The sequence below is a fragment of the Rhynchophorus ferrugineus genome, unplaced genomic scaffold (genome assembly GCF_030347505.1).
Source record: "Rhynchophorus ferrugineus isolate W39M unplaced genomic scaffold, kcgeb_rfMv2 rfM6, whole genome shotgun sequence".
Lineage (NCBI taxonomy): Eukaryota > Metazoa > Arthropoda > Insecta > Coleoptera > Curculionidae > Rhynchophorus > Rhynchophorus ferrugineus.
The window spans coordinates 42,730,711-42,755,737 of record NW_027472585.1 but is presented as its reverse complement, the minus strand read 5'-3'; the positions used below and the strand labels follow the sequence as shown (position 1 = coordinate 42,755,737).

The following is a 25,027-nucleotide window of genomic DNA, read 5'->3' as shown; positions in this document are numbered from 1 at the left end:
GTTAAAATATACATATTACATACGCGCAGGCTTAAAATTATAATTTTTTTGAATATTTTTTCACTAGACTCTAAAAATGAATTAAACATGTCAACAAACATCTCTCACAAAAATTAAAATTTGCAGATTAAATTAAAACAGTTTCATATTTACACTCTCAAAAATATAACAAAAAAATATTCGCATCAGTCCTGTACTTTATCGGGTTATTTATTATCATTTTTATCGCACAAAAAATAGATCTAATCCAAAAACCATTTGTGTTGATATTTTAGTGCGATTCATGATGTGTTGGAAATTAGCGTACTGTGTAGGGTACCAGTTTAATAAATACACATATTTATTTCAGTTATAATTTTTAAACTAAAAATAAATAAGTAAAGGTATTTATAGTGATTAATTTTCGAGTACTAGGTATTACATATGTTTACCAAAGTTCAATTAACAATATTTGGGATAGCATTATGGACTATGGTAAGTGTTCTGAAACATTTTATAACTTTTATTTTTATACAGGTCGTATTTCGTAATAATGATGTGACTTTTTGGATTATGGACAAATAAAGGGATGAAAATAACTAATGTTTTGGGTGCTAAAGTAATTACATGGTACAGTGTTGTAATGCGCTTTTTTATATACATATACAAGGACTAAGTTGTTTAATTTTTATTTTAAATAAAATTAAAATATAATTTGATTTTATATCGAGTTAATTGATTACATATATTTAAACATTATTTAATATTTCTGTTTAACTGTTTGCTTTTGATTCTATTGGCCTTACTTAAAATTTAACAGCTGCTTTCAAATTTGTATATATATATATATATATATTATAGATTATTTATATTTTACTTACGTTATGTAAAGATAATTTTGCATAAGAATGATGCCATCGATTACATTGACATGAGTCCTAACATCTCTAACATCCATAAAACATAAGAAAGATATGATTAGGATAAACCGACAATTCTAGTTAATTAAGAATTATATACTAAGAATTATATACTAACTGAAAAATTACAAGAATATCATTGAATACGACTTAAAATTAGAAAATATACATATAAAAATGTAATAACTGTTAGTTAATATTCCTGAGTGGTTATATATTTTGTTATACTTTAAATGTTATCTATAGGTATAATTTATAATTCTTAAAACAATATTTAAAGACGTATATCACCCCTATTTATTGCTATTATTTGAAAAGCCCGCTTAAAGGGGTTGTCAAAATATTTGAAAATTTTGACAACAGTTAAGGTATCACTCGGTATGTCCTGGGCCTAATTAATAAAACAATTTAATAGTCACTGCGGACTAGATTTGGATTATAGTGTGGGTTACAGAGGAATTCGAATTATTTAAAAAATAAAAGTTTTTTCAGTAAAACCATTGTAACTTCTAAACTATAATTAATACATTTTTGACAGCTGTCAGTTGGTTTTAGGAAGGTTAGCAGGTGGTGTCATCTATCTGTCAAGGATGAGATTATTGTGTAATGTTTTATTTGTTTACGAAACGACGTTCTTTATTTTTTAGAATTATTGTCACATTATTTACCGCTTCTGTGGCTGTCATTGTTATAATTTGACCTGATGTTTTTTCTTTGTATTGCAAACAAGTAACTGCCGAAATGTTCATATATACATATATTGTAGATGAACCGAATTTTTCTTCATATTATTTATTATTTTCTTTTCGTTTTCAGATACAAATACTATGTCACGTAACATGGATAATATACGCATATTTTTGGACTGTATGTTATGCAAAACCGTCATATTTCGATGTGGTTTTTATTTACCTAACATATTTCTACAGTAAGTATAATTATTTACATAATGTAGATTCATACGATGTAGATTTGGGTCTGAAAGAACTTGTGAAGAAACATGTGAAGTGTATATCAGCGATAACTATAGGTAAAAATATGAATGAACAAGAGTCAATGTAAAGAACAGTTAAACAATGACTGATAAACTATGATTTTGATGTTTCTCTAGTATTGTTGAGTTATTCACTGCAAACGCTGGTTTTCGAAGGTTAAAATTTATATTTTCGACGTATCATTTTGATGTCGATGACAAAGGACTTGAAGGGTGAAAAAGTTTGAAGACAATTAATTGCAAGAATTACTGTACGAAAATCCAGCATAAACTCTCAAAAAACTTTCAGACAATCGGGGAGTTGATGAATCTGCTGTTTCGTTGCTGTATGCGATGGGAAGTACCCAAAAGAAGGTCAAAGGACTCCTATATGAATTGATTGCTGTTTCATTACTTGCCTAGCAGAGTTTTTTGTGCCGTATTGTGACTAATAAAGAAAAATGGATCTATTACGACAATTTTACGAGCAAAAAGCCATGAAAGCTTGAAGAAGAGCGAAAAAATTTCATAGTACCAATGCAACATCTTTCACAATAGTCTAATTCTGGAAAATCATGGCATACGCACAAGGATTTAAATCTGCAACGTTGCCAGTTCTTGCAGATTATACCTACATTTGAAGAATATATTACGAGCATAAAGCCACGAAAGGTTGAAAAAGAGCGAAAAGATTTCATAGTTGCCAAAGTAACATCGTCTTTTACAAGAGTGTAATTCTGGAAAATCATTCGCGCGCACAAGGATTTAAATTTGCAACGTTGCCAGTTCTTGCAGATTATACCTACATTTGAAGAATATAATATAAATAGAATAAATTATCTTGAATTCACAAATTAACGTAATTTTTCTGTTGAGACTCAAGTTACATTTTTTTGGTACATTTTTCATGATATATTATATAAAAATGTAAATGAAGACCCTTTTATAAACATCTTTTATTTTAAAGTAATTTTGAATAGAATAAAGAGAAAATAAAACATGTAATTATTTATCAACTACCCAGAAACGAAGATTGTAACTTATATAACAATATACATTCAGATTTCTTAACCTCATTTAGCCATGCCTTAACACTTGTAGCTTCATTTGTATGTTTTGTAATTGTGGAATTCAATTGGTTTGCTTGCTAAATACTATATAAACTTTTATGGGTCAATAAATCCAATCTTTTAAAATTGTCACTGGCTAAATTAGCTCGGGTTTAATCCAATATAACATCAATTGGAAATTTAGCAGCTAGTTTAGCTCTAGTAATATAAATATATAAATATCTGAATTTAATAACTATCACCATTCGAAGTTCAAATGAATTTCTGAGCTCTTACGCTCAAATTTAGAAGTGTTAATATTTTCAACAAAATAGGAACCCACAACCTTAATAATCTTCAAGCTAGCTGAACTTCAATGTTTCTTCTTCAAATGTAATGCTATGGAATGACGATATGATAAGTGAGTTGAGATATATTCATATAAAGGACATCAAGTCACATTTATCTGCACTTTTACTCATTCAATTGGTAAAATTGGATGGAAATTCCTAATATGTCTGTTTAAATTAAAAGCGTTATGATATATTTTTTGACAATATTCACAAATTGATGATTTACCCTTTACTACCTACCATTTATAATCAATATATCAGTAAAAGAACAAATAAACTATAAATAACAAAATTCTTAATTATAAAATTAATTAAACAGGACGCTTACCAATACCAGGGTTAAATCCAAAATGGCTGCCGTAGTTCATTGAATTCTACCTCTCGATTGCTTGTAAATGGCAACGTCGCAAAACCAGATGTAAACTACCGAAGTTTACCGAACACCGGTTATGAATCTCCAGATATAGCCACTACTTCGTCTTTCGACGCGGTATCGCCATGTTGCCAGAAATATGAGAGAAAATAATGGAAAATATTTTGATTAATACATATTGTACACATTTTTCTCAATAAATGCCCTTTTAAAGTGAAAAAATGATCAGAATACCAGTCAACACCTATAAATAAAATAATTAAAAAATAGTAATTTTCAAATAAATAATTTTTACTTAGTAACTATACTCCAATTTTTTTGATAATATTAGAATTTGATTTAAATTACAGCTGAAATACTTAGTTTTTTTATATAAACAACTGGAAGATAATAATAGCTTTCGATATTTAAACATATTTACTTTATACTTCACCATAAGATACAAAACACTTTGCAAGAATTACAACGTATTTTTATCAGACTTTGTTATCTTATTTTTGCTAATTCAAAAACAACATAAGTTAATAGTAGGGGAGATTGGTGAAATTGGAGCCATGTAACAGGTTAATTGAAAAGTTTTTTATTCTGTTAATTATATTAATTCCCTTCAAGAGTCATATACTGATTATAGCAAAATATAGGCTTCAGTTTCCTCGATCACCTCTTCATTCGATGAAAATTTCTTCTCAGCGAGCCTTCTTTTGAGATCTGAGAACAGTCCAATATGGATTTTTGCCATCGTTTTCACTGACTTGTGACACGGTGCATTGTCCTGGTGAAGCAGCACTTTCTTTTTCTCCTAACGCGGCCGTTTTTCGGCGATTTCGCCCTTCAAACGGCCCATTAACGCTATGTAATAGTCGTTGTTGATGGTCTTTCTTTTTCAAGGTCGTCAATGAAAATTATTCCATGCGCATCCTAAAATACAGACGCCATAACCTTGCCAGCCCACTGTAGGGTTTTCCCACGATTTGGAGCTTTCGTGTGCAGGATTTTCGTGTTCAGTCCACTCGGATGACTGTCGATTGGACTTCGGAGTGAAATGATGGAGCCACGTTTCATTCATTGTCATATATCGACGCAAAAACTCGGGTTTATTACGCTTGATCATCTTCAAACACTGCTCCGAATCATCAACTCGTCGTTGTTTTTGTTCAAAAGTGAGCCCGCGCGGCACCCACTTTGCACAGAGCTTTCTCATACCCAAATATTCGTGAATGATATAATGTACACGTTCAGTTGATATCTTTAAAGTGCCTGATATTTAATTCAATTTCAATTTACGGTCATTCAAAATCATTTTGTGAATTTTTTAAATGCTTTCGTGGGTAACAACCTCTTTTGGGCGTCCACTGCGTTCACCGTCTTCGATGCTCATTTCACCACGTCTAAACTTAGCATACCAATCTTTGATGGTTGATTTTCATGGGGAAGTGTCCGGAAACTCGGCATCAAGCCAAGTTTTTGCTTCAACTGTATTTTTTCGCTTCAAAAAACAATATTTTATCAACACGCGAAATTCCCTTTTATCCATTTTTCACAATAACAAAAGTCGTTTCACTCAAAATGCTATAATTCACGAACTAATGATCCGACAGCTGTCAAATTTATACACGCATCTTTTGAGGGTTAGGGCTAACTAAAAAACATATGGATTTAATTCTAGTAGCGCCATCTATGTGTCAGTCCGGGGACTTTTCAATTTACCTGTTATTATTTTTTTAGTATTTACTAAAAAAAATTGAAAACTGAAACACATATTTAGTTCAAATCAAGTACGTTGGAGAATGATAATCAAAAACCTCCATTTACATAATATAATAGTAATAATAAACCGGCTTGGTTGGCGCAGTGGTGAAGGCGAGAGGACGGTCCTCCTAGTGTTGCGATAACTACGGGTTTCGAATCCTGCTGGGGCATGCCCGTAAATATATGTTTCTGTTTGTTTAATATTTGTCATTGTCCTAGGCAATAGTGCAAAATCTGACAAGGAAAATGATCCCAGTCACGCCTGTAACCAGGCCGGGTAAGACCGGATGTCTTCTGGGAAGATTTCTAAGTTAGTCACTCGTCAGTCAGAAAGCTTAATGCCGAGGGCCGTGGTTCGGAGCCCACGTTAAACAGTAGATCCAGTCCAGAGAAACCCTCGTTGGTAAATAGGAGGCGTTAAAATATAAAAAAATATTTAAGGATACCATTTCGCATTTTTAACGCGAAGCAATTTATCCCAGTAGCGTTCATCATCACTGTTATTTTCATGAAATTAAAATCCAGTATAGTATATCATGCTATTTTTGTACCGTCAAAGATTTGTGAGGTACTGGACATAGTTTTAATATTGGCACCTGTGATTTGACTTGTCTTGAATTATCGATGAATTTACAGTGGATATAAAGAAAATAGAGAATCGCTGAAATCAAGTCGCTTGGTAATATCTGACGTCAATGCAACTTCTTAGCATATTTTATAGAAATGGTACATTTTCATCCTTTTTCATTTTTTAATCCAATATGTATTTCGTCTAAGCTTAAGTAAAATAAGGATGTTTGATATCCATAAGTACTATCGATATTGTATTTACGGTCAGATGATACCGCACAATTTGGCAACGTTGGATATAATTAAAAGGTCTCAAAGCCGCTTGTGTAAATGTCGGGCGATTTGTACGCTCGTGTCCGTGTAAATTGTGGTGGTTCCCGTTATCCACTAGCTCCTATTACTCCATTCTCCCCTATATTAGTTAGTTTTCGGTAATTCTTATGCGAACAGGCGTGTAATATATCTTACCGGGCTTTTTACCTGTTAATTTTTACGGTTAATCTACGTTATAATGCTTCGTAATATTAATCGGAAACAATTTTTAATCATTACATTTCCATGATAAGTTACACGAAATTAGTACGTCTCGATAGAATGATAGTATTCACCAATGGACTGTTTTTATGATTATAACCGTCAATCAACATGAAATTCTCCGCAGTTTGACAAATATCGCACAAGTAGGCAACATTGGATATAATTAAAAGGTCTCAAAGCCGCTTGTGTCAGTGTCGGGCGATTTGTATGCTCGTGTCCGTATAAATTGTGGTGGTTCCCGTTATCTACTAGCTCCTATTACTCCATTCTCCCCTATATTAGTTAGTTTTCGGTAATTCTTATGCGAACAGGCGTGTAATATATCTTACCAGGCTTTTTACATGTTAATTATTACGGTTAATCTACGTTATAATGCTTCGTAATATTAATCGGAAACAATTTTTAATCATTACATTTCCATGATAAGTTACACCAAATTAGTACGTCTCGATAGAATGATAGTAGTCACCAATGGACTGTTTTTATGATTATAACCGTCAATCAAAATGAAATTCTCCACAGTTTGACAAATATCGCACAAGTTGGCAACGTTGGATATAATTAAAAGGTCTCAAAGCCGCTTGTGTCAATGTTGGGCGATTTGTACGCTCGTGTTCGTGTAAAATGTGGCGGTTCCCATTATCCACTAGCTCCTATTACTCCATTTCCCCCTATATCAGTTAGTTTTCGGTAATTCTTATACGAACAGGCATGTAATATATCTTACCGGGCTTTTTACCTGTTAATTATTACGGTTAATCTACGTTATAATGCTTCGTAATATTAATCGGAAACAATTTTTAATCATTACATTTCCATGATAAGTTTCACGAAATTAGTACGTCTCGATAGAATGATAGTAGTCACCAATGGACTGTTTTTATGATTATAACCGTCAATCAACATGAAATTCTCCGCAGTTTGGGAAATACCGCACAAGTTGGCAACATTGGATATAATTAAAAGGTCTCAAAGCCGTTTGTGTCAATGTCGGCCGATTTGTACGCTCGTGTCCGTGTAAATTGTGGCGGTTCCCATTATCCACTAGCTCCTATTACTCCATTCTCCCCTATATCAGTTAGTTTTCGGTAATTCTTATGCGAACAGGCGTGCAATATATCTTACCGGGCTTTTTACCTGTTAATTATTACGGTTAATCTACGTTATAATGCTTCGTAAAATTAATGGGAATTTTTTTAAAATCATTATCATGATAAGTTACACGAAATTAGTACGTCTCGATAGAATCATATTAGTTACCAATGGACTGTTGTTATGATTATGCGAATGCCTTATCAAGATAATTCGGGCTAAGGTGATGTGTAAGATATATTTTTCCGAATTACAAAAATAATTAATTAGCGAATTGATTTTGAAGGACTTTTTCAACTTTATACAGTAAGAAATATTGTATTCGGACGTATTGTCCGACATTGGTCAGGTGGTATTTGTATTTCGTGTGGTGAAAACGACACATTTTTGATGTTACTCTACAGCCAACTTAGTTTCGACTATCTTATCTTATCTTTATGACAATCGTAAGAAACAAAGTCTGGTGAATACAGTATGTGTATGAAGATTTCCCCTTTATTACTGACTTGGCAAATATACAATCCAACGTTGTTGTGAATTTTCAGCATGAACAGAAATACTGGTGCACTAAAACTTTAGCACATATTTTTTATTTTAAGTTAATTTCCTTGTTATTATTATCTTAGCATTCCACAATCTGCCCGATGGGGGCTCACAAGTATTCGATGAAAACAATAAGGCATTGTTTCGTGTTTGTTACGAAAACGAAATTGATACTTTGGAAATGATATTTCTTCTATGATTAGTTTGTTAATTTATAGTTTCTCAAAAACCTTGGATATCACATTTAATATGCTTATATGATGATAGTAGGAAACTCGCTTTTTCACTGGTTAGAGAATTACAACAACTTGGACCACTTTCCAAATACTAGGCAGTTTAGACGTAACTTACAAATGCTATTAACTTAAAGCACTTTTCTGACAGTACTAGGGGTATAGCAGTTCAACACATGACATGAAATAGTTGAGTAGAGGAAGTAATATGCGTTGGGCTATTTGAATCAAACTGGGCAGAAATTTAAGCTCTGCAAGCTACCAATAGTCACTAGGGGCTAGATCTGGACTGTGTGATGGGTATCAAAGCAGTTCGAAGATTAATTAATTTAATTTTTCTATCGTCTTTATGGACTTGTGATACGGTACATTGTTTTGAAACTAACAACAGTTTCTTAAACTAGTATCACTGTAACAAATTACTAGCATATCTAATGTCCATATCAAAATTATTTTGCGTATTAATTGAATTTTCATCATTACTATCATCTTTTTCTCTGTAATATTATTCAATTGAGTGACTCCTACATGGATTCCTGCAGTTTCTTGACAGGAACCAGCAATTCAAATTTACCGCTAGTCGGCTTTATTGGCGCGGTGGTCAAGGCGACAGGACGATCCTCCTACAGGTTATTATATTATTATAGGCAACGGTGCAAAAACCGACAAGGAAGATTATCCCAGTCACGCCAGTAACCAGGCTGGGTAAGACCGGATGTCTTCAGGGATGGTCTCTAAGTTGGTCACTGGGCAGTCGCTAGGCTTAATGACGAGGACCGTCAAATTATAGGTGCAGTCTAGATAAACCCTCGTTGGCAAAAAGGAGACTTAAATATACATTAAAAAATTTACGCTGTTATTTGTTTATGATTTTGTATCGCAGTTAATATATAGAAAATTTTTTTATCTCAGTTGTTTTCTAGACTAATAGAAAATTCACGAAAATTAAATATGATTAACACTTTTCTTTTTTGTTTTCTTCAATTAATTTTTAAGAAAATGTGTTTAGATGGCGCAGCTGATATGGAAGGCTGTATTACCTACGTCATCTTTTATTAAGCTTTTTAAAATATACAAAAATGTATGTACGGAAAGAAGATGACCTTCATCATCCCTCGATGAAGGTGAAGATGAAGCGCCGATAACCCTATAACACGTTAACTCTTTATTACTTTTTTTAGGAAGTGATTGTGGTCAGATTAATCTTCAGGATGATGCCTTGTTCTTAAACGGGACATTTGTTGGCGACGTACTCCCTACGGCTAATGAAACTTCTGCGGAAGTTTTATACCATTTCCTAAAAACTATATTGGAGTATGCCGAATTACCAAGCAAGACCAGTGTTGCTTCCAGGACAGACTTATATTTGGCTTTGTTCTTCGTTAGCGATGTAGCATGGATAGTAACTACAATACTATTGCTAGGTCAGTATAGTTTAGTTTTTTTTCACACTAATATCACGAATCAAAAAAAAAATGCATGTAAAATGTTTTTTTGGATCAATATTGATTCTTCACTCTTCTTTATCATATATAAATCATGTCATATATGACAGATGCGTTCTAATAAGATTTATTTTTAAATTACGCGTTCAAATTGCATATTCAGTCAAACCATCAAAAAATCAGAACCGTTACGAAATATTGACGTCACTTATTAATATTTCCTAACCACCATTTCCACATTCGGAAGTTTGAATTGAAGTTCGAAGTTTATCTTATATTTCACAGTTAAAAAATTGGTTTTATACTACCAGAGAAAAGAAAGGATAAACGAAAAACTTTAATTGGGATTTGTCAAGGCAAATATTCTAAATTTGAACGGAATATGTGACAGTAACTGAAATAATGATTTTAAAATATAAAAAATGAGTGAGTATTCGAGACAGTAGTCATGAAATATTTTATAACATTAAAGAAAATCGAGTAAAAATAATCTCATTTAAAAACACTTTACAAGAAAATTAATATACGAGTAAGAGTATAGTATTAGTGTTGGGAACTATCGACTGAAAACAGTCGAAAAAGTTAATAGTCGCAAAACAGTCCATAGTCAAAAAACCGGCGACTGAAAATACTAATGTTCTAAGTTCTTAAAATAGTGTTTTGTTCAATTCGTGATATCGTGACGAAGATGTACGAACCCATTCCTGTATAAATTGTGTATAAAACGAAAAGGAAAATAACAACTGATAATATTCAGTAACATGCAATTAATAATTTCATTTTAAAGGAAATAGAGTTATTTTTATATTTGAATGTTATGTAGATCTGTAAAAAGGAATGAAATTTTTCTATGAAATGGAATAACACCCCAAAAATGTTTTATTGTATTTTAATATGTTAATTAAATATAATATGCTATAATAAATATAGACAATACAATAGAACTTAAACAAAACCTAATAACTAAAGATGTATAATAACCATAAATACTAAATAAAAACTTAACATACACCTAATCATAGAAAAAAAAACTAATTCATGACATAATTAAAAATGACCGCACTACTATAGTAGACCTTTTACTACTAGACCTTTTTTAAACAAGGTAAATAAAAACAATCTATGTAAGCATAAATTGGGTACATATTTGTCAAGGTGGCGACTAGGACGACAAAGCCAGAACGTTAAAAATCAGTCGAATGAAACTAGCAGAACCAAAAATAGTAGCTAAATGTACACGACTGAAACAGTCGATAGTAAATAGTAACAAAATAAGTCGGGCCGGGCAATATCGACTGAAAACAGTCGATTGAAACAGTCGATAGTAAAAAGTAGTCAATTACTAAACAGTTGATAGTCGATTTCAGTCGATAGTTCCCAACACTAATTAAAATCAAGCGTCCCATATTTGCCAATACAAATTAAAATTGGCAAAAATTTTATGATGGCAATTTTAACACACAGATGCAAATGTATTTGACAGGATTATTAAAATGTTAATTTTACATAATTGATAGTAACTACATTGGGCATGTTCAACTTGATTATCGATTAAAAAATAGTATAATTACTAATTATAATAAATACTTTTATGAATTATTATAACTAATAGTTATAGGCTGTTCAAAGTTATTTTGGACATATGTCATATAAATTTGTGACGTCAAAACGTCGCAATATTGCCGCTTGAACTCTGACTTTTAGTTCAGTTTGGCTTTAATATACAACAAAATTCTAATCTAAATAAAACAATTGAACCAAAATGTTATGAAATATAATTTATTTTATACGTTATAGTACATCTAAAACCTACAGTTAATTATACAGCCACAATAGTTTATAGGTTAGAGTTATAACTTCTTATCACTATTGCTTTCAAGAATTTTGTATACGTCTGACAACCGGATGATTTTGACGGGCTCATTCGTTTACATGTTCGAACTAATCGGACAGCATTGTGTCTCTTTTTAACTAGAATAAAATAAGAAGGAAAATATCGTCGGATTCTAAAACGAATTTACAAATGGCGGCAGGCAATACATTAAACATCTTGATGGCGTATGTACAGAAAAACTTTAAATAGACTATATAATATAATTTTACAATTCGCGAGATTAAAGGTTGAAATAATATTTTGACAATTCTGTTATCTTTATTTTGCAAAAATATTATAAATCTATTTATCAGTGGGAGGGATTATGTATTTATAAACATAGCTTCATAGCCCCAATAAATATATAAACAATGAATAGTTGTAAATAATGTCTACCTTAAAATAATAAATGTTAGTAGTGGGTGACAGTTAATAAACATACCTTGTTAAGTTTACACATATTATTCCGTGGTAGTTTATGACAACTATTCTAAAGATTAGAACTAAATTCAAAGCTTGAATGAAACCAGCTGTATTTTGTAATCATAATTGTACGTATAACTAGTGACACTGTATTTTTTTAGTTGGTGCATTTAGTAAGACAAACAAGAGAATATCTATGATGATTTATTATGGGCCATGGATGTTTGTTAGTGCTTATGTGATATTTTTAGATATAGTATCTTCTGTCCACTTTGGTTTAGACATGGTCTATATACAAGTAAGTTTAGCAACATATTTTATTTAACTAAATGCAAAATTGAGGAGTTTTTCGGTTTTTTATTAAGTTTTTGCATGTGTGAACAAATGATGGTGGTCATAAAAAGGATTGATAATTGATAATGAACTAGAGAGAAAGACAGATAGAGAAAGTGATGAAGAAGAAAATAGATAATATAAGATAGAACAAGCAGAAATAAACAGGCAGAACGTACACAAAAGTTAAGAAGTTAAGAAAAAGTATTTTTTTAACAGAAAAGAAAAACAATTTTGGTATTTTCAATCAGAGTAATAATAAGTAAAGCGTCCAAAACAAGGTTTGCCTGTTTATGATCTCTTATTGTCAAAATGTTTTGAAGAATTTTGCAGATATTTGACCAATGCACTTTTGTAGGCTGACTCGGTTACGTGTTCGAATGTATTAGACATCATTGTATCTGACCAGGTCCAAAGAATAACAAATGTTATTGAAAAGGCCTACGAAAGTAAAAAAGTATGCTCAGCCTAATTCTTAGATGGAGCACAAGCCTTCGATAAGGTTTGGCATGAAAGCCTTGTTCATAAACTACAGAAAATGCTACCAAAACTACACACGGAACTATTAAAATCGTACATTACAACCAGAATATTTAGAGTCAAACAAGAAGAAGCACGAGGAAGTGTACTGGGGCCAATGTTTTATCTACTCTACTCTTGTGATATACCACAAATGGAGAATATTACGATGGCTACATTTACTGATCATACTGCGATTATAGCTGTCGGAGACAGTAGTGAAGAAGCCTCACGAAAATTACAACAGGCAAGTGACAATATAAATAATTGGACACAAGCTTGGAAAATGAGAATTAATGAAAGTAAATCTGTACATGTGCAGTTAACCTATAAACAGACCGTACAAGGACCAATAACATTAAATAATACTATCATTCCATATAGCAACAATGCTAAATATCTCGGAATGAATCTTGATGCAAAACTTCGCTGGAAAGAGCATATAAAGAAGAAAAGAAAAGAATTGGAATTGAAATATAGGACAATGTATTGGCTAATTGGAAGAAAATCACAATTATCAGTATCACAATTATGAATTGTTATTATATAAGCAAATACTGTAACCTACATGGACATATGGAGTTCAATTATGGGGATGGTCTGCAAAGAGTAACATAAATAAAATACAAATATTTCAGAAAAGTCCTGAGAAGTATTGTGGGCGCACCCAAATACTATAGGACTGATTACCTACATCGAGACCTTCAGATACCCACAGTCAGTCACGAAATTAAGAGAATTGCTAGGGGGCACGAGGAAAAACTTCATTCTTATGAGAATATTGAACTATTACAGCTTTTGGATATCACCAGCACAGGACACAGACTCAAAAGAATCAAACCATCTGATTTTGTGTAGTGTTGTGTAGTGAGGTGCATATAATAAAATATTCAGCAGTGACAAGTATAAACATTATTTCACCAGAGACTGAGTTAGGGCCGATGGGTCCTCCTAGTTATATACCTAGATTTAAGTTATCATAAAGACAAATTGTAGGTTAGACGGAAACGACTAGTAACAATGTATAATTAAATAATAAATAATATATAAGAAAACTAGTTAATTTCTTGAATTTTCAGAGCTATTCGTCGTGGCTGAACTTTATAGGCGTCTCAAATTACAAGGATTTCGAGGTGTTCAACAGCAAGGCCGGTTCCAACTTCATTCCCGCCATTCCATCCTCGATATTTATCACTCTGACGTCGAGGGTTTTCTTTGTCTGGTTAACGAATATCGTGTGCTTTTCAATCGTCCTGTTCTTGGCCATACCCAGTTTGAATTATCGAGCTAGAACCAACACTTGGAAATCCCGAACTCAGAAATTGAATACCAGACGAACTCTGCGATTCGGTGGAGGCAAGTATTTTTCTTAAATAAGTCGTTTAATAAGTTTTATTGTTCGATAATGTATAGTCCTTCCAATGCACATTATATTGCGTTCAATAAAACAGTGAACTCACGTTATCGAAATTAGTGACGTCAAAGCGTCGCAATGTTGCCGCATCAACTCTGAGTTTTTTGGTTGAAACTTTGGTTTTAACATACAACAAAATTCTAATATAAATAAAATAGTTAAACCCTTAAAAGTAAACAATATATTATTAAATTAAAAAATTCTGTTATAAAATATAATTTATTTTAACATTACAATGTATCTAATGCATATATTATCAAAGGACTTAAAACTACAATTAATTATACAGTTATAATAGTTTGTAGGTAAGGGTTGTGTATTATTATATTTATATTGACTTTTTCTCCATACCATCTTAGAGTTAGAGGTCCAGTCACGTTCTTTTATATAGTGCTATCCCCTGGAGGCTTAATCCACTTAATTAGCAATTTTATATCCAAGCAATATACCCTTTACGCTTAGTTCTTATTTCCTTCGGTACAGTGTTTCCTTGTAAAGTAATTTCAATATCTGCAAAATAGTTAGTATTCTTTATCTCCTCACATATTTTAAGCAAATGCAAATCATCTTGGTCACTCATGAACCAATGGGTATATTGGTTCCCTTTAGAGATATTCATGTATCATGTAAATACACATATTGAAATAGTCTTCCTTGATTTTGCAACGAACTTTAAAAAAATGTTAGGGCTAATAAAACCCAATCAACTGTTATTCCATCGTTTGCCTTTTTCCATCAACTTTGGTTGTCTTAACACTATTTTTATTATCATCTTGTCATGAGTGACCAATGGGTGTATTGGTCCCCTTTTGAGATATTCATGTATCATGTAAATACACATATTGAAATAGTTTTCCTTGATTTTGCAATGAACTTTTAAAAAATGTTAGGGCTAATAAAACCCAATCAACTGTTATTCCATCGTTTGCCTTTTTCCATCAACTTTGGTTGTCTTAACACTATTTTTATTATCATCTTGTCATGAGTGACCAATGAATGTATTGGTCCCCTTTTAAGATATTCATGTATCATGTAAATACACGTATTGAAATAGTCTTCCTTGATTTTGCAATGAACTTTTAAAAAATGTGAGGGCTAATAAAACCCAATCAACTGTTATTTCATCGTTTGCCTTTTTCCATCAACTTTGGTTGTCTTAACACTATTTTTATTATCATCTTGTCATGAGTGACCAATGAGTGTATTGGTCCCCTTTTAAGATATTCATGTATCATGTAAATACACGTATTGAAATAGTCTTCCTTGATTTTGCAATGAACCTTTAAAAAATGTGAGGGCTAATAAAACCCAATCAACTGTTATTTCATCGTTTGCCTTTTTCCATCAACTTTGGTTGTCTTAACACTATTTTTTATTATCATCTTTTCATGAATGACCAATAATTGTATTGGTCCCCTTTTAAGATATTCATGTATCATGTAAATACACATATTGAAATAGTCTTCCTTGATTTTGCAGTGAACTTTTAAAAAACGTGAGGGCTAATAAAACCCAATCAACTGTTATTTCATCGTTTGCCTTTTTCCATCAACTTTGGTTGTCTTAACACTATTTTTTATTATCATCTTTTCATGAATGACCAATAATTGTATTGGTCCCCTTTTAAGATATTCATGTATCATGTAAATACACATATTGAAATAGTCTTCCTTGATTTTGCAGTGAACTTTTAAAAAACGTGAGGGCTAATAAAACCCAATCAACTGTTATTTCATCGTTTGCCTTTTTCCATCAACTTTGGTTGTCCTAACACTATTTTTATTATAATCTTGTCATGAGTGACCAATGAGTGTATTGGTCCCCTTTTAAGATATTCATGTATCATGTAAATACACATATTGAAATAGTCTTCCTTGATTTTGCAGTGAACTTTTAAAAAATGTGAGGGCTAATAAAACCCAATCAACTGTTATTTCATCGTTTGCTTTTTTCCATCAACTTTGGTTGTCTTAACACTATTTTTATTATCATCTTGTCATGAGTGACCAATGGGTATATTGGTCCTCTTTATTATTATTATCTATATAATTATTATTATGGTATATTATCTGGAATCTTCCATGCTTTATTTTGAAGGAAGAAAACAGAAGAGGAATGTGTTCAGGCACCAACACAAATATTTTTCTCCAGCTTGCTTGATTTAGTAAATAAAACAGTCGGTTTTGTTTTAAAATTTGCTGGTTTGTAATCTCTAAATAATATCGCTAATATTTTGAAGAATTTTGTAGTCATTTGACAACAGTGTCGACCAGTACCAACACAAATCGAATTGTATAGGCTGATTCGGTTACGTGTTCCTACGGATCAAATATCATTCTATCTTTCTGGCAGTATATTCGACGTCATCTATAATGTGCATTGGCTGTTTTATTGGATGGACTCTAGGTGTATAAACAAAATTCTTAGAAATTCTACTGCTACAGGAAATATTCTAACATTCTAGAAAGATCTACATAATGTATCTAATTACAATATATTCTCAAAACGAAATTTATTCAATAGAATAAACGGAAATTTGTTTAGTTCAGCATTATTTTAATGGTTATTTTCCAGCTTATAAATTGATACAAACTATTGATAACTTTTATTTTTCAGGCGGCGAAGACCTCGACCCCAACTCCACCGACGCCCGCATAAGAAACTGGCAACAGTTTTATGGAGCCATAGATGCCAATAGCACGATGAATTCTAGCGGTCCGGATTCCAGTAATAGTGTGGAAGGAATTTCAAGTATTAGACTGAATAAAGATAGTACTAGTAATTAACACTATGGGTTTGCTCTACTAAGTACTAACACAAGTTAGGATTTCTGAAAAATATCGATTTTGTGTTTTTTTACTAATACTTCTTAAGTGTTGTTATCTATTTAATTTAATAAAGAATCTATGTTTTTTACGGGGTATTTTTGAATTATCTGTCTGTTGATTGTTGTTACGGATTTTTTCCTAACTGGTTGGTTTGGTTCAATTTTTTAAAAATGTTGTGTGAAGGCTGTGAATTAACTTTGATGATTTTGAACACTAATTTGATTGTTTTTAAAGTATTATCCATCGCTGGTTACTACTTTAACTTGACTGCAAGGAAGTGAATAATTTGATCGACTAGTTGCATTAATAAAATGAATAACAATAAAATTTAGTTTGATTATTTTTGAGAAGTAAATTTAGCTTTACAACTATCAATATTTTGGAACCATTACTGCAATTGAACATTGGAAAACTATCAACAGATACCATTTTATTGCTCGAATTTACCTATATTCTATGCTAAATTACATAAAATAATATAAATAAAAGCTTTTTACTGAGTTATTACAAGCACTGTTGAAAACACAACGAAAGTTGATATCAGATATAGCTATATCAATGTTGAAGTAACAGTATCGATATGTTTATGATTTCACACAACCAATGGACTCTAAATGTATCTTTTTTAAGTAGCAAGTTGTTATCAATCAAATGGCATCTACATACTTTCTGTATTCCAAATGTAGATAATATTTTTTGCAACAGTTTCAGTACCTATTCCTTACATATTTTCATAAAGTGTTCATGCTTACACTTTATGTTTTTTAATATCCATTGGGAACTAGTAACACTAATATTAAAATATACAATTTTAACATAACCTATTAAAAATATTAGATAACTATAGCCTATTAAAAGTTTTTTTGTGCATACGTCATCAAGATGTTTAATGTGTTGCCTGCCGCAATTTGTAAATTCGTTTTAGAATCAGACGATATTTTCCTTCTCATTTTATTCTGGTTAAAAAAAGACACAATGCTGTCTGATTAGTTCGAACACGTAAATGAATGAACCTGTCAAAGTCGTTTGGTTGTCAGACTTATGCAAATTTCTTTAAAGCAATAGTGATAAGAGGTTATAACTCTAACCTATTACCTTTCGTGGTTGTATAAATAACTGTAGTTTTTAGATGTATGTTAAAATAAATTTTGTTTAATAACATTTTTGATCAATTATTTAATTTAGATGAATGGAAAGTCAGAGTTGATGCGGCAATATTTCGACGTTTTGACGTCACAAATTTAAATGACGTATGTACAAAATAGTTTTGAACAGACTGTAGTTACATTTTATATGTTTTGCCATTATGTGAGCTTTATACCCTGGTTATAATTATATTTTTATTCATATTTTAATATTGCTTGCGTACAACGTATAGAGTGAATGTTACTAATGATCTAAAGGATATAATTTGAAAATAAATGATATACACATGTTATAACAGTTATTACAGTTTTAAGATTTCACAACTAAACTTAATTAGCTTTTAATGAATGTACGTCCACTGGTGCATTTCACACAATTTTCACTATGGTTAACTATTAGTTCAAAGTGTTTTTGTCTCTTCAATCTTCGGATAGGTTCACTGTTGTCGAGCAGTTAAGGTATTTCGACGTTTTTATGTTGGCACAATCTCTTTTGATGTTTTTCTTTGGTAAATCGTTTAATTTTTTCGCTGACCTTTGGTACCCTTAAATTTTTGTGGACGTCTTCATTTTTAATGTTAACATTGCTGCGTAGAATTTTGTTTCGGTAAGTTTGGATCATGTTGATGTTAGATTTCCTTGCACAACCCCATAATTACAGACCTGAATTCCACATTAACTTCAACATGTGCTTGTTTAATAACAGTTTATTGTGGGGAGTTAATTCAAACGTCGTCCAATCACCATATTGTTTTGAGTCTCACGGTATAATATGTCTGTTGTTCTTGTCTTTTTAAAACTTCTCTTTATTATGGTCTACCCTATAGTTTTAATTGAAAATATTTTCTGAAACTAATACTAAATTAATATCCTTATAAACACATAGCTAAAGGTTTAGTAGAAATAAATGTGGATGGTTGCAAATCATCGCAGTTTTCATCGAGTAAAACAAGTCACAGTCTTTAAGGATGGATAGGATAATATAGAATAATAGGGTGTTTGATTAACTAACTTATTAATATAGATTTACTAACATATTCATATTTGAATTATTTCACACGAAGATGGCGTTTTTTTAGAAAACATTTGTTTTTAAAACATTTTTCAAAACTATATTGTTGGTTTTAATTTTTTTTTGTTCTACTAGTATGGAGGTCTAGAGCGAATTCGAAAGTCCCAAGAAAGGGGATTCCCTCTGAATTCTCCATAAATTAATATGACTAAGTATAATAAAAATATTAATTTTGACGGGAAATTAATTGCACTCATATCCGATGAATTATAGCATAAGTTACGACATCTATTGTAATTTTTTTAGTTAAGTTATAGTACTATATGGTTTTTTTTATTCTGGCCTAAAACCAGGCGGTGGAATGCATACCTGGTCGAGGAAACTTGTCTTGAAGCGTTGAGTTGGACCGGGTTATGTGGGTCGCTACTGCTATTGCATTAAATTTGGGGGTATGGCACCCGCTAGTCGGGTCGCCGTTATTGGATACTGGATACTGTCGTATGGGTGTATGGGGTATGTATAACTGCAGCGACGGATGAGGTCGTTTTAGCCTGGAAAAGGTGCGACATGCTGGAAGCGGTGACGCCATGTTAAGCTCCCAACGTGTCAACCAGCTCGCTGACAACCGCGGTTTCAGAAGTTGTTTCCTGGAAGGATTGATATATGAAGTGCCTGATTTCTGGAGTTTCAGTTTCCTTATGAATTTGATTATTTCTGACAAACCATGAAGCGTTTAAGATTCTCCTGAGGAGCTTATTTTGGAAAACTTGAAGCCGTTTCACTTAGTTGGGTGTAACAAACTTGAAGTAGACATTAGATCCGTAGAGGAACGTACGGACAGAATTAACATATTGTAAAATAACCATTTTCTTCTGGATTGTTTTCTGGATTTGGGATTGCCAACCGAACCGTCGGTCGAAGTGAAGATGGAATGGAAAAAGTATGGAAGAAGCCATGGAATTATTGCGGTTTCGATCTTAAGTTGAGAGACGCGCAGTGCGTAACGCTTCTTATGGAAAATAATGACCTGGGTTTTCAGGGGGTTGATTTGCAACCTCCAGAATTTGAACCACTTGACTGCATGAAGGACCTGCTTCTGTAAACTTTCTTTAATTGTAACCTCGAGCCTGGAGGCCGTGAAGAAAGCAGTGTCGTCAGCGTAAAACGTGACGTCAATGTGCTGCTCTTTCTTCGGCAGATCTGAAATAAAGAGTTAAATAAGGCTGGGGCCAGCGGAGAACCTTGAGATATGCCAAAGTGTTTTCCTGATCTGGACTAGGAAAGATGTGTCCGATAGATAGGACTTGTGAGAGAGTACTATATGGTACATTATTCAAGTTGTCTCGTGTGTCCAAACTAAGAAATTATAATAATGAACCTTAGTTCTTAACATTATGTTTGTAACGGTGTTAATAAATAGCATGAAGTTTTATTACTAACCAATATTGTATTTAAGTTAGGTTGCGAATTTCTAATTCACTCATATTTTGTTATCAGCTGCAAATGTGATAAATGCTCGAGAAGAAGTCACGAACGATCATGTTCAGAGAAGAGGAAATGAACATGGAGTACGAATCCAAGCAGCCGTGACAAAAAATATTAAGGTAATCACATTAAAAATACATACAAGCATATGATTATTCCACATCATCTCAATCATCTTGCCTTGAGTGGCCATTGGGTATATTGGCCCCATTCTGAAATATTCATGTCTCATCTAAACACATAAATTGAAGTAATAAGTCCTGAACATTTTATTCTTTTAAAAGCACTATTCTGAAGTTCCATTAGACCTCTTTGATACTTACAAGACTAACAGTTTCGTTTGAAATAATTGTATTAAGGTGTGTAGTGAAAAATTACTCACTGTTTTTATACATTTCATATATTTAATCTCTGATAGAGCATAACATCAAGCTGATCTTGATTATATTTTTCATTGTTTGAGATATTTTAGTGACTGTGTTCATACTAATATGTAGTGCAGCTGCAACACGCTAAAATATTTTTTATAAAAATCGCAACAAATTAATATTTAACAGTAAAAATGCTTACCTCTCTAACGAATGTTACTGGGCCTCCATTATTTCGTTCCTGGTCAAAGTAACCGACTAGAGACGCAAGCTGTTCTGTTTGGCATCGAAATTTTCAATCATAGTTCAGTTTGACAACTGGACGACTTTGGGAGGCTAGTTCGGAGGATACATTACTCCACAACTATCTTCGGATTTGGCACATGCGCTTATTGAGCTTGATATAAATTTTTTAAGGTGATTAAATGTCGAATATATATATATAAGTAGGTAAATAAAAATGGTAAAATTTTGAAAATAACCCATTTTATTTAAAAAAGTATTGAATAAAACGAAATATTAAAAATATATTTAATATATGTTCAGCCATTCTATTTTTATAAAACACCATATTTAATTTAATTTGCATATTTGAGCAATTAACAAGATAACCATACCATATAATTAAATACTTCCATAAAAAAGACCAAAATCGTGTAGATCAGATGCAGCCAATATAGTTAAAACCAAATGAAAAAGCATCAACTATATATGAAATTCTACTTAAAATCTTCAAATATGATCAACTATGATCGCTATTCTTGACTATTCTTGACCCACAAACCGCATTAATAAATTTACTACCTCGAGCTTTCGATTAACATATTGTACATTTACTAGCCTAAAATGAATAGATTATCGTACATTTAAGCTGAAAGAAATCTCAATCAATACATCATTATTTTTTCAAAAAAAAAATTATTTACTTATACTCTTATATAATAATGCATTGTAGTTTTATATTTTATTTATTTAATCCAGGTCTACTTTTGTTAGCAAATTTAATTATTTTATAGTATATACTGTACTCACTGTACCCTGTTCTTATATCTTATCGAAATACGGTCTAATTTCTTCTTCCAATTCCACTCTCAACAAATTCTAGCTACATCTTAGGTATAAACAAATTAAATCATTGCTTAAATGTATTATGTTTAAAATAAATGCCTAGTTGTTATCAGTTACTACAATTTTTACTATCATTCTTGATGGGCAAGCCTCATTAATGCCTTGACTACTTCCAATACAACAAGAATCATTTGCTTCTCTGTTCTTGTTATCATTAAATTTTGGCACATGTTGGTACCTATTCGATGTCGTTGAAAATGATGTGTAAATTTCAGCTAACATTCCCACTATATATAAAATTGGTGCTGTTTGATTTTTATAACTTTTAAAAATATAACTTTACATTCTGCATATACCCTCGTTCTTCCATATTTTAAACAATGTATGTTAAACCACCAAGAACAACACAAAAATTTAATTATTATTACTATAGAATTATTCATGTAACACTAAATCTAAATATCCTATTTTTTGTTGTTGTTTTGACTTCATCGACTGTCCAGATCGACTCGAAAGGATTGTACCTCCATTAGAAAAGGATGGCAATATGGTTTATTCTTTTCTATGGTTTGTTCTATGTAGGAGATGCGCATGCGCCAAATCCGGAGATAAATGTGAAGTTAGTTAGTTCGGTTACGCGTTCGTACTTATCAGACAGCATTGCGTCTCTTTTTAACTAGAATGAAATGAAAAGGAAAATATCGTCTGATTCTAAAACGAATTTACAAATTGCGAAAGGCTATACATTAAACATATTGATGACGTCGTATATAGAAAATAACTTTGGATAGACTATATGTCATTATTTTTCGATGGAATTCAGGATAGAGGAGTTCAGATATTTTTAATCAGCACTCAACATTTTTAGTTACAAAATAAATTTCCTAACGCACCCATAAATATTTGACAAGCAATAAAAATGTCGATCCTTTGTTACAATGGTCTTTTCGTCTACTTTGTTCAGGTTTAGTCTAGATATAATTTTACGCCACCCGGTATGTAGTATATCGAAAATAACAATTCATGTGTATATCGACTCTCAATTTTATAATTTTTAGTTACAGTTACTGAGAAGCCAGCTGCCTTGGTCTTACATAAGTCCGGAATCGAACAAACGCTACCCGAAAAGTATCAGACATATAAATGTTAACGTTATAGAAAGTAATACTTGGATTAAAGGGATTATTTGATTTTTTTATCTAACTTTTTTATGTTTGCAGGTACAAGGCTATAGACTATCGGTTTGTTATATACAAACTGTGTTGATTGTTTAATGTGTGTATGTATTGACAAAGTTGACAGCTTGATTATAAATGTGTTATTAGTTAAGTCAAAAAAAAATTGTATTCTTTATACGTTTTAATAAAGAAAGGTTATATATTTCATCATTTTGTTTTATTTGTTTTTTAGGTTCTGATTCGAATTTTCTAATTACAAATTCAAATATTTATTGAGAAATCATTATTGGTTTAATATTATTATTTATTGTAGTAGTAGTTTTTGTAGAAACATTTCTACATTGTTGATTAGATTTCCGCGATTTTTTTATAATATAAAATATCAAAAAATCTAATTTAAATTGTTAGTTTTCTGAGGAATTAGACATTTGGGATAGCAGACAAATATATTCTTGCTTAAGATATGATACTGATGAAAATGGTTTTGAAGGTATGATGGGTTCATATTCAAATTTCATGGTTCATTACAAATTCTTAAACTATAAAATATTTTCAACAAAAAAATTGAACCGACTTTACTTTGAAGTCGGTACCGGTCAGTTCTGGTCAATCAACACTTTCTGTGGAGTCTTTTTACTGTAGTCTCATTTTATATCGGCTAGGTCCAATAGTAAGATGCGTTATAACTAATAATAACTTGACGCCAATAAATATTCTAGGAAAAGAAGAATTGCTGAGATAAAGGCAGAGGTTCGCTACTAGTTAATAAGGATGGAGTAATAAAAATGAAAGTTAGATAAATGTATACCCTGTTCTACTCAGAACAAAGCATTGAGGAGTGCTGTTAACTCCCCGTGGTATTTCATAACTCATGATCCATTGAGACTCAAAATAATCGCAGAAGAGAGAAATATTATTCCAGACCATCAATTTGGTTTCCGTAATAAACACGGAACAACCGAACAACCAAATTAACAAAAACTTAAATGATAAAAAATATTGCTCGGTTGCTTTTCTCGATATAGTTCAGGCCTTCGACAAGGTGTGGCACGCTGGAGTGCATGTTAAATTGCAGAAGCTTTTGGCCCATACGCACTTTCAACTGCTGAAATCATACCTTACAGACAGACATTTTATTGTCAAACACAGTGACGAATACACTGACCTACACCCAATATATTCGGGTATTCCGCAGGACAGTGTTTTTGGTTCATTGTTATATCTATTGCATACAGCTGACCTACCGACCTTAAGAAGCACTACCGGTACAGCGGTTTTATCATCACACGAGGATCCAACATCAGCCACAAGAAACCTCCAACTTGACCTTAACAAAGCCAAATTGTAGTTGAAAACGTGGCGCATCAAATCCAATGAGACAAAATCTACCCATGTGACATTCACCCTTTGCAGAAGAAGTTGTCCCTCTGTAAAATTTAATAATCATGAGCTTCCGCAAGCAGATAACGTTAAATATCTGAGAATGGGTTTTGATCGACGTTTGATATGGAAAAAACATATAATGATAAAACGCAAACAGCTTGGGCTTAAACTAAACCAAATGT

General features: G+C 31.9%; 1 protein-coding gene across 1 annotated transcript; it reads left to right on the top strand.

The window, feature by feature from the left end:
• The first annotated feature begins 282 nt into the window (after positions 1-282).
• LOC143197950 (uncharacterized) lies at positions 283-23,669 on the top strand. Its single transcript, XM_076406820.1, has 9 exons — positions 283-474; positions 1,716-1,827; positions 9,553-9,795; positions 12,274-12,410; positions 14,044-14,320; positions 16,995-17,129; positions 20,861-20,967; positions 23,343-23,445; positions 23,505-23,669. Exons 1-9 carry the CDS (start codon positions 424-426, stop codon positions 23,516-23,518), a joined length of 1,179 nt encoding a protein of 392 aa, XP_076262935.1. The 5' UTR covers positions 283-423; the 3' UTR covers positions 23,519-23,669.
• The last annotated feature ends 1,358 nt before the right edge of the window (positions 23,670-25,027 follow it).